The 11,810-nt window shown below is 37.5% G+C and overlaps 1 protein-coding gene across 6 annotated transcripts in view; it reads right to left on the bottom strand.

Moving 5' to 3' along the window:
* Positions 1-1,332: 1,332 nt before the first annotated feature.
* The window catches only part of PATJ (PATJ crumbs cell polarity complex component), a 287,089-nt gene continuing 276,611 nt past the window's right edge, over positions 1,333-11,810 (bottom strand). For 5 of the 6 annotated variants that reach the window (XM_039887878.1, XM_039887916.1, XM_039887888.1 and 2 more), the window contains 3 exons: positions 11,487-11,593; positions 8,210-8,333; positions 1,333-3,911 (listed from right to left, as the gene is read on the bottom strand). In XM_039887878.1, the coding sequence (XP_039743812.1) occupies positions 3,765-3,911; positions 8,210-8,333; positions 11,487-11,593 (378 nt within the window). In that variant the 3' untranslated portion in view covers positions 1,333-3,764. The remainder of the gene's footprint in view (positions 3,912-8,209; positions 8,334-11,486; positions 11,594-11,810) is intronic. The other variant, XM_039887926.1, reaches the window with a different exon arrangement.

The following is an 11,810-nucleotide window of genomic DNA, read 5'->3' as shown; positions in this document are numbered from 1 at the left end:
AGGCAGAGTGCAGGACAAGAGGGAGCTGCATAAGGAGAGAGCCACAGAGATCCAGAGAGGGATCCTCTTAAGTCTCGGTTAGAATACTAATCTGCACTCACATGAGAGGGAACTCCTCAAGGCCAAAAAAGAATCACCTGCAGTTCAGACAGGGCTGTGAATAATTTCTACCGGTCAGAGTGGAAATACCTCACAGTATGCAGGCATTAGGAAGAATTCTCAAAATAATGCCTTAATAGTGGAGCAAAATTAGCCCTAAACTTAAGGCTGCATCAGACCCACCTTAAGTTACTTGAGAAATAAGATCCATTTATAATTAGGAAGATAGACAAATCAATAGAAACAACCCCAGGAATGTCAAAGATGATGGAATACTATAGAAGACAAAGATATTAAACTACTACTATGTCTTAAAATATGTTCAATCAAGTATATGAACCAGGGGGCCAAGTACAGCCTGTGGGCCAAATTTGGCCCATCTGTGTTTGTAAATAAAGCTTTATTGGAACACAGCCAGACTCAGTCATTTATGTACTGCCTATTGTTGCTTCCACTCTACAATGGCAGAGTTGAGTAGTTGTGACAAAGACTGCAAAGGGCTACAAAGCCTAAAATATTTATTATCTGGTTTTTCACACCAAAAATTTGCTGACTCCTGAGGTAAAGGAAAACATGAACGCAGAGGGAAATGGGAGATATAATAAAAGACTCAAAATTTCTACGGATGGGACAGAATATTTGCAAAGTATACTGGATAGAATTAATATGAAGATGAATCTAACCTAATGTCTGTTTCCAAAGAAGCTTATCATCTGGTAGGTGAAGACGGACTTCTTAGACAGTAAATGGGTGTGAAGAAGGGTAGTGTGGCTGGGATAAATAAAACAGCAGCCTGCAATTCCTTGCCGAAGGGCCGATAGTGCCTTGCCTGGTTCCAAAGTGGGAGGGCAGGAGGATGGAGTTGGTATTACTCCCTATCTCAGTGGCATGGCTGATGACGGAAGTCCTGGTCTCAGCTCGGTTGCTACTTTTTGATGGTACAGGCTCTAGTTCCTCAAGCCCATGCCATTATAATCAGTTATACACTTTGCTGATTTGGGGCAACAGTTCTGAGATAAGCCACTCAAAAAATATTTTTAAAGGGTCATTACTGATTGAAACCACAAATCACCAGTATAAGTGTCTAATTTCAAGCCACTTCCCTAAATAGGATAAGAAGTATTTTTTTGCTAATGTTTGTGTAATACTTTTGGACTACTATACTCACTTCTTTGTAAAACATCTGTTCTATAGCCTGACAATACATCTGGCAATTAATACACGAGACAGCTATTAATGAATCTCAGATTTTAATAGGACATTGGAAAACTTTGTGAAAAGTCGAATTTTTTTTTTCCTATTAGGAAACAAAATGGCTGTAAGAAAAAATAAAATCAGATGCAGAAATCCAACTTTTTCATATATAGTAAGACTCCATTTGTTCCATAGGCAATTACACTTATTTAGAATCGCAACATCTTGTACATACAAACATTCAGCAATTTTATTTTTCCTGGTTTACTTCCGTCTTGTGCTCTCATTAGTGACATCATTACTATATGTAAATGGCCCAAATGATGAGGCTAAAATGATCTATGTGGCTATGAGAACTACTCCTTTCACAAATTTCCATCTTCATATCCTCTTAGTTTGTCAATAAATTCTGATGCAAAAGGTTTTTTGGCAAGGCAATTATTTATTAGTCATGCAAGTAGAGACAGAAGGAGTTATGAAAAGCACTAATTCTGTCAATTTACTGCAGCAAAAAAATAAAAAGCATCACATTTCCTTTATCAATAGACTTTTAGTAATGTGACCTAAAAGGATAATGTGTAAAGACACCCAACAATTATGTATTTTCAAAATGTGCATTTAATGGCCAGTCCATCAAAATCAAGCAGGATCACATTTCAAAAGTATTATGTATATATATATATATATATATATATATATATATATATATTCTTTTAAGGTGCATGTTCAAGTTTTATTGGGATTTATTTCTTCATGGCTGCCTAAGGTGTTCTTGCAGATACAATTAACATAGACTGTTCTGAGGTGGACAGCTTCTCATGCATTGAAAGATAAGATCCTAACAATACAACATATCTTGGATACATTAGAAATTTGAAAAGCTATGTGTAATTTCAGAAAACTTAATAATACTAGTCATGAAAGACATTTCCAACATAAAATTTAGGCACTCTATACTTTGGAATAGCCACAAAATATTCCAACAAGAGTTAATGCACTTTGTGATTACATCTACTCACAGAGAATTCTCAATTAAAATCTATACTTATTAAATAATATTTTAAATTAGAGCCCATTATCTTTTGATAATTACTGTGAATCACTTGCAGCATTGTGTTTTAGTTAAATAATGTCAACTACTTCCATTAATGATCCTGCTGCTTATCCTTCATTTTTTACGGAAGAACCTAAAAGCCGTCACTGATACGCATTCCCCTCCACCCACCCTTTTCCCCTGCTAATGCCTGAATAAAATGTCCCTAACTAATCTTTAAAGGTATTCTTGTATTTTCTGCTGTAGTTGCTTTGTCAGCATGCAAAACTACAGTAAATGGGAGGCAACCTGGAGACCAGGAAACATCAGCCAAGAAGCCATTGTAATTCCTAGGCTCAGTTCATTTGCTCAGTCACTTTGTGGCTAAGTACACTGCTTTCATCTACGTTGCTACAGTCTGTGCTGCTAGAATGACCAGTATGGAGCCAAGAGGAAGGATACTCAAACTTGTTACTTCATGCTCCACAAGGCCAAGGCCGCCCAGACCTCATCTGGCTTAAGGCAAAACTTGCTGGTCGCTGCAGTGTGGTTCTGGAATTTCCATCTCCTTGTCTGAAGACTGAGGGGTGGGAATAATGGCCGCCTACTGAGATGCCATTAATTCCAGATGAACTTCCTGGACTTGAACATAATTTAGCATTGTCAGAATTCACAACATGGATGCTAATTATTCCTGTTGAGAATAAGGTGCTTTTGCTCAGTGGTATGCATTTATGTAGCTAAAAAAAAAAAACAATTAAAAGGCCTTTCAGAATTTTTAGATTACAGCCTGCAAATTGACTCATCATAATCACCAATGACTAACGTATAAAGATCTATCCAGAGAAATGAATTTGAGACATATTTGACTGTAAGCTGTACAGAAGAGAGCACAGTAATTTCCCATAGGAGAATTTGGTATTTCATCATGGGGATCACTGGTAAATTAATTACACTGCTAATGTTTTCTGGCGCACTTGAAGAGACAATTAGCATAACTAAATCATGAGTGAGATGACAAGTTGCTTAACATTTGTTTCTGTTCATCAGATGAAATCTGAGGCTACTGTTAAGCTTCCATATCAGTAGGGAGAGAAGGGAATAAGGAATGAGTAGTTGCTAACTCCAGTTTCAGCAAATATAATCAGAACCAGTCATAACTAGCTGATAAACATCGATGCTAAATGCAAAGCAGATAAGACTCATTCGAGTTTTAGAAATTAACTTTACCAAGAGCTGACAGATGCTGGGAAACATTAGAGAGGTGACAACTGATTCAGGAAATTCACGTGAAACCTCAGCCATTTCTCCTGAGCAGAAAGGATGAGATGGTAAGAATAAAGGTGGATTTTAGTTGAGGTTGCTTTGCATCCTCTCTCAGAACTTCATCTTTCTATGGATATTCTACAACATCTATCTTGTGATCAGGACCCAAGGCTCACGACAGCACAGTTAAGGTTACAGTCCCTCTCTGGCGTTTGAGAATGGCCACAGCTTGCTCATGAGTAACACCTTCTAGCGTCTCGCCATTAACAGCTAAAATTTGATCACCTCGCTTCAATCGGCCGTCATCTGCAGCTGCTCCCTACAAACAAGAAACATTCCAGTTTAATCCAGGGTGCAATTAACATTCCGATAATATTAATATTATGGTATGCATATTCAAAGAGTAACTTTAAAAACTGCCAATTAAAGTCATTTCTAGGTAATGCTTTTAAGAAAATTAACAAAATGCATGATATGTTATTTGAATAATGGTTGACTAGTAACCATAATTATGCATTGTTTAAATAACATACTAGTAGAAATGTACTGACATTCATATTTCTTTTAACACAAGTAGGACCTTATTTCAAAATTAAGTGCTAAATGGAATTTGAATGTCATATCATGTCGTATTCATGAATATGTAATACACAAATAAAGGCAGAACCGAATCTGGTGATAGTCTTATTGTCAATACCACCGCCACATAGCGTTCCCTGTTGCATTATTAAGCTATCAGCATTGTGGGGATCTGTCAAAAATAAGTGTAGCCTCTAAATGGGTGAATTGTATGGTATGTGAATTATAGCTCAATAAAGCTGTTCTATATGTAAATACACAAAAGTGTAACATCTCTAAAATACTGCAATATTATATTCAAAAGCTTCGACTTTATTTATCTTTGATATCTAAATAGGTTTCTAAATGACTACTTTCATTACATACCCAGTCATGCATGGCTCCTCAAAATGGCACAAAGCAAGTGAAACTTGGCTTTTTTCATACTAACACTGAGTATTTAAAAATTCCATGTTTCTAGAAATATTTTGAATGGGTAAGGAAAGAAAAGACTTAGAAAACAATTTATAGGAGGCTTTCTCCATCTGCCTGGGTAACTGTGAAAATTCCTTGAAAAGTTAGTGATTTGAGTCTTCTAAATGATATCAAATTACTGGGGAAATTAATTGAGGCCCACAGGCACCTAGACCCTGACTGTCGCATTCAGAAGCTGAGCTAAGAAGCACTGATGTGTGCTTGCTACGGGAGCACATATACTAAAATTGGAAGAAGCACTAATGCTCCAGAGACCTATGTCCACCTATGGCAAGGAGGTCCTGAGGTGGTGGGTGAATTATCTAGAATCTCAAAACTGTGAAAAGGGTGGAATTCCTGTATAAAAGTGTGATAAAGAATATTCAAAACCAGGTCTATACTGGCGGAGGGTAGGTGGGGGGGAAACATCAAAATTAAATTGCAACTTCATTCAAATCTTTTTTTTTTTCTTTTAAGAAAGTATGCTAACTGCACTAAAGACAGGAATAAACAAGTAACTCTAATAAGTACAATCAGAAGTACTTGGCTAACTTGACTTTATTAAATTTTATATGCTAAGATTTAAGGGCTTCAGTAAACCTCAGATATCTGTGTAATTTGTTTTTTTAGAAGGCATGTTAAGCCCTTCAAGTTTTCATTTTCAGTAATACAAAAAAAGATTTTTCAACTTTATAGGATTTGTACACTATTTCAGGTTTTGTCGTACTTACTTGATAATTACCACTGATCTGTATCTCCTCTCCTACATTATCAGTGTGGCATTTATGGACTAAGCAGAGAAGGAAGAAACTGGTTCACAGACAGGCCTCCGTCTGGTTCAGAAATGTGGCTTTTACCCACTTGATGTATCTCAACTTGGTCACTTAGCCTTCCCTGTGCTGTTAAATAGGTATCTATTAATTTATCTTTCACCTGTTCTAAGGATTACACGGTATTTACTCAATAATGGTGATAGCAAAACAAAATGATACTCTGGCGATGGTCAAACTTACGCTTTCATATTTCATAGGCTCTGAAAAACTGCTCCCTAAATTTCCAGGGCTGTTGAAGTCTTTAGGCCTAACTTTTGTTGGTTTATGGTAAAATTCAGCTGCTGAGAGGATTGAAGTTGGCTTTGATTTTGAAGTTTCCAACCAAACAACTGAAAGAAAATGGATGATCCTGACAGCCTCTTTATCAGATTGACTAAGTCTCACAAATCTTATACACCCAAAGTGCCTGTGATGCTTCATATTCCTAGAAGGGGAAAAAGGACCTTGATGGGCCAAATTAATTTCTTAGTTGAGCAAGAGAGTTATTAAACGAGGCTTAGGACACCAAAAAAGTCACATAAAAACCCACGCCCTGTGGATATCTAAGATCCAGAAACCTGAAAAGACTAACATTTTAAAGAATATATGTTCAGTATTAAAAAACCATGGAAAGCATGTAGCTATAGTTTCTAGATCTTCAAAATTTCTATGGGGAAATTTTTAGCTTAGTGTCAGATTTGTTGTAGAAAGACTTTACTATTAAAAAAAACAAACTCCTTTGCTAGTTCTTGGTTTATTGATTCTTTTCAGAAAACTTTTAAATTTAGATATATTGGTTCACTCTAACAAATAAAAAAAGAAAGAAAAAGTCATCAAATGAAATATTATAGTGAACTCCTCTATGGAACTAACTAAATAATGGTAACTATTTGCATTGGAATATTCTTTTATTGGGGTTGAATGAACTAAGTAGGCTATTAGCTAGGCCTTAGAACTTTTTCTTTTTTATAATTCAGAGCTTTTCATTTTCAGGTTTGCTTCACTTTACATAAAAGGTCTATTCCTTAAAAATTAAAACATACCAAAGATATTCGATATTTACCAGTACATTACTACTTACATAAGTGCTTACTAAATGACCACTTTCGATGGGGACCTTTGAAAAGAGCATTTTGTGTGAGCGTTAGTCCACTCATTATTCCCACTACTGTTGTCCCACTGTGATTTGATGGTGGTTTCTTTAAAAAAACAAAAACAAAAACAACCCACCAGCAATGCATGGCCATTTCACTTTCAGCTGTATGTTCTGGTGACCTGACAAAAGGTGCCTGGCTCTGGCCCCACCAGTCTATGTGCATGTGTGGACAGGCGCAGTTGGTATAGACTGCTGAACTCTGGGCCTCAGGTCAAAAAGCCTTAGAAGCTGACCATTCCTCTCTTTGGACCACAGCTGATTTACTTACAGTTAGGAAGTGAGCTGGTGATTACAAAATTCTGGAGGGACTTTACGGAGGCACAGGCACAACTTGCTAAAAGGTGGAGGCTAACTTTGCAGTCTTTCCACTATCCTTACCTACATAGCTGGCTCTTTAAAAAACAATTATAATAATGCCCTAAAAGAATAATCATCACAAGTACTTATAATGCTGTTTTAGGAAAAGGAGGGTCTGTAGGTGGCTTATCTACTTTGGAAGTGATCAGACTGGGGCAGTACTGTTATTCAGAATGTTTCTAATCTGCCTCCTCACTCCTGTTTTGTTTGTCACCAAGTCAGCAGATGTGTGTTTGAGAATAACATGCTTTCTTAGTAGGCATCTTAGATATGTGGAAAAAGGTGGGTACATCTGCAGGTGCCTAACGTGTCTCGAAAGCAAATGCCTAATGACTTAAGGCTTAGGTCTGGCCATGGTTAGGCTCAATTAACAGGTGATAAAATCTGCACAGGTAAAAGTGGACTTATATTTAAAGTATAGTATAGCCTTCTAGAAAGAGAAGGTATCTATCTTATTTCTTCCTTTGAAGATCTTTGTTTCTTTAGGAAAATAAAGCTAAAGGCAATCGAATCAATTAATAAACAAATGACTGTGATAAAACCAATGAGAATAAAATTGTAATATTAATACTAAATATTTTCAGAGATCTTCAAAACTTTATAATAAAATTAAACTCCGACTTTAAAAATCCCAATGAAGTTAAAAGTAACTTATCTAAGCGCAATCTACAGGCGTGCACACCATGACCTATGTATTAAGTAGGATGCATTGGAATACTTAATTCCTGAAAAACACTATTATCTAATCTTAGTCTCATTTATCCAGCCGATCCTGCAGAGCATTGTAGGAGAGAAATCACCTTAAACTAAAGCGTCCTGATGGGCAGCGGTTAAGGCAGCACTGATCTCAAGCTTGTACAAAGCTTTATGCCATGTTGGCCCTCTGGTGTGTTATCTTCTTTTAAAAGAGAAAGCCAAATCATCTATCCCAAAGCAATATTTGCAAGGGCAGCCTGCACAGAGTGTGGCAGTGCTCCTTATATTGTGCTAGTGAAAGAAGACACTCTTTAAAATCTGTTAGCAGCTACTTTTGTAATAGGGTCCAAAGAAAACTATACTTCTAGTGACTCCATTATTATAAAAGAACTTGTCTTTTACTACTCTGGTGTAGGAATTTTATATAAGATTAAATGAAATAAGCATACATGTATACATCCAGGTATAGCCCCGAATAAAGCAAAACACTTAAAAAAAAAAAAAAATCTCGCCTAGGTTTGATTTTAAAAAAAAAAAAAAGTACAGTAAAAAGGAAAAAAATACCTTTGCAAATATAGTCTTGACATAAATTGGCAGGTCTCCATGGGGACTTCCATAACCCCCTACAATACTAAACCCCAATCCTTCAGAGCCTTTCTCCAAAGTAATAATCTTAGGTGGAGGTGTTCTGAAAACACAATGCATGCTGTTTAATTCAAGAAGAGATATTGAGAAGGAATTTCATTTTAATGGAAGAACACAGATTTGAGAGAGACTTTCATACTGCGAAACTATTAAGGTCAGTTAATTAAATCAAACTCTCAAAGAACAATCTAGAAGCATTTAAAAATTTTCCCATATCATGCAGGGCTAATGACCAATGTTCTTGATGATTTTGGGGTTTCTCTTTTATAAAACCCAGTTTTTTTTTTTTAATTTAAAAATAAAGTCATGATGCTGAAATTGTTAAAGTACTCTTCTATATGCTTAGTTTTTAACTCTCAAGCTTACTATTTTCAAGCTGAATGGAGTTGTCTTTACATCCTTGAAGAATGTGCCTGGAGACAAAGAGGTAGGGTATTACCTTAGCTTAGTGTAGACCACCAATCTGCAGGTGGACTTCTGTCCAGAACAGGTGACAGCAGCCCGAGAGCTCAGTAAACTGCCGCTCTTTCCTTCCTGGATACCCTAGCACACCTGCTCTACCACTTCCATGTACGGTAGAAACTCATTCTTTAAGAGCCACCTTCAATGTGATGTTTCCCTGATGACCTTGTGAGAGTCACCCGCACCCTTTCCTGTGCTCCCTTTGCACTTGGTCCAGATTTCCATTATGGCACTCGTTATATCGTACTGTGATTACTTAACCATCTTTCTCCTCTATCAGACCATGAACCCCTTAAGTCTTCGTCACTGGAGTATTCCCAGCACTATGCATTGTGCCTGTCACAAACTCATTCAGGATCATGACTGCGTAAATGAGAACTGAAATCCAGGAGAGAAGAGAGAAACCAAGGTAAAGCAAAATGGATAAAAACAATCTGTTTCGAATGTATTATTTAGATTTTCAGAGCTTCGTCCAGTGTGGAAGTCATCTCTCTCAGAAACAACATGTCTAAAAATTAAATTACCTATGTGGGCTCAAGTAATTAAATCTAAGCTTAACTAGCACCAGTTTTTTATTCCCAGGTGTGGTTGTCCAAAGAGTAAAAACCGAAAAGAACTCTGACATCTTATCTGTAGTAGGTTCATATTTGTATACTCGCAGCATCACTTGTTTTGTGGTGGCATGCATGTCCGAGAGGCAGAGCCATCTGACATAAACTCAGCCATTTACATATTTAGAAAAATTTGCAAAACTGGGATATAAGCAACCTCTGAATATGCTGTTCTGCCTAACTATAGTATTCTTCCTTCTCCCCCTTCTCAATTTTACCTGGCTTATTTTAGGCTTGATTTTTAGCTGGTTCACACTGATACCAGTTATTTGTTGATGTGCTTACTGGCTGCTTATAGCAGGCAGCCATAGTCATCGCTGAATGTGTATGCTATATAAATTGTTGATTGTTTTGAAGGCCACTCCTGCTTTGCTCAATTATTTTAAAACTCAGCTTCAGCATTAGTGCCACCAAGTACACTCCCTAATTGAGATAAATCCCTCTTCCATGGTTTCACAGGACCCTGTGCTTACTTATCTATCTCACTGAATGTAGCTCTCTTATATTATCAATGCTTTTAAAACCATGGATTTATGGGTCTGTTTTTCCAGTTCTCTTGGCAGTTCCCTGAGTGCCTTCAACCTATGTTTCTAAGTTCGAGTCCTCAGGACTCAGCCCTTGTACAGTGTCTAGCCTTGGGAAGGCACTCAGTAAATATCTGCTGAAATAATGATGAACTATCCCCTACGGCTGAATGGTAATGACGTCATGAATAAGGCTCTACTTTTCATCACTTTGTGGCCTTGTAAGTACCCTCCGTAATGACCCACTAGCTAGACATGAATTTGATGCATGTTTCCTCTTTCAAACACTGCTTCCATTTCCAAGGATATTGAAACGGGAACTCAGATGTCCAAAATCATTGTTTTAGAGCTAGCCCTTGGAGGCCACCAAATCATTACAGGCCTTTGTAAATGTGCCTATTCACAACTAGAGAGCTGTTTTTAGGGGGAGAGGAAGGAATGCAGCTCTACTTCCCAACTGGCAACATCAGCTGGAGTTTGCATTCATTTATCTCACATTTTCAAGTAGTTTTAATTTTTCATATAGAAGACTAGTTAGAAAAAAAAATCTCCAAATGTTAACAGTGGTTGGATTATAGGTGACTTAAATTCTTTTAAGCTAGTGGTTCTCAACCTGCCAGGAGCTGTGCAGCTGTGGAACTGTAAAAAAGATGGGCACATCAAAAAATGCTAACAGTATACTATTCTTCCTATAAGGGTCCTGATTTTTTTTTTTTTTAAGGAAAGGGCCATCGTAACTTGAAAATGTTATACGTTCATGTATTTGTTATATTTTCATAGCATGCATTTATTACTCTTATAATGAGAAAATAGTATAATGAACTTAGTTTAATATTGTTTTCTCAAGAAAACTGAACTCAAAGGTGTCATTTAAGGTGATGAACTACCAGGAAAAAGTTGGAAATGGCTGTGATCATCAGATCGACCAATAAACCATTCAGATCAGTCAACAAACACTCATCTAGCACCTAGTGCAACTAGGCACTGGCGGCACTGAGAAGTATAACTTTAGGCCCATTTCACAAAGCATGGATCCTCTGCCTATTGGTAGCAAAATTATGCAGGAGAATCCACTGTAGACCACCTACTCAGAATCTCTGAGAATGGGGCCAGGGTAATTAGCAATTTTAAATATGCTCTTTAGATTATTCTTATGCACATTCGAGTTAGAGAAACACTGTTTTAATGAGCAATTTTCACTGCAATGACTGATTTTAATAAAGGATGCCAGCAAGTATAACAATAAGATTTCACTGAGAAAACTAAGGAAGCCTGGTTCTGTGCATAGCAAAGCAGGGTACACCTGGGCTGCAAATCTAAGGTTTCTTAGGGGAGGAGGCACAGGCACCATGTCAAAGTGACCAGATGCAGGATGTGCAGGCCCTGTAACAACAGTTTGCTGAGAATACATATGGTGAAACGAAGCTTTGTGAGAAATAAGAAAGCCCTGGTGCTCTCTTGGAGATTCTCTAGGAATCAGAAAAGGTAACGTGCACCTTCCCCCTCCTCTCCCATAGAGAGCACACTCTAGAACCTGGAAAAGGTCTCACTGAGCTTTGCCCATACACAGAATAGGCACTTTGCGTCTAGAACACTCACTCTGCGTCTTGTGGATGGTGTTCAGCAGTGGGTGAACCAAGGTGGTAGCCCGTAGACAGGTTCTCAAGCTGAGTTGCTATGGCGTTTATATTGGTATCTGCTACAACCTGGGGGAAAAGTTAGAACAAGACAATCCACTATAAGTCAAGGGAGAATTAGAGAGACCATACTATACTCGATGGTCAGTCCTCAGTCCCCATCTTATTCTGAAGCAGTTGACACCATGGATTATTCTCTCTTAAACTATTTTCTTTATTTGGTTTCCATGACACCACACTTTACTAGTTTCCCTTCTACCTTCTGGCCATTCCTTCGTATCCCTGA

The sequence above is a fragment of the Pteropus medius genome, unplaced genomic scaffold (genome assembly GCF_902729225.1).
Source record: "Pteropus medius unplaced genomic scaffold, Ma_sr-lr_union100, whole genome shotgun sequence".
NCBI classification, from domain to species: Eukaryota; Metazoa; Chordata; class Mammalia; order Chiroptera; family Pteropodidae; genus Pteropus; species Pteropus medius.
This window is presented reverse-complemented; position numbering and strand designations above follow the sequence as displayed.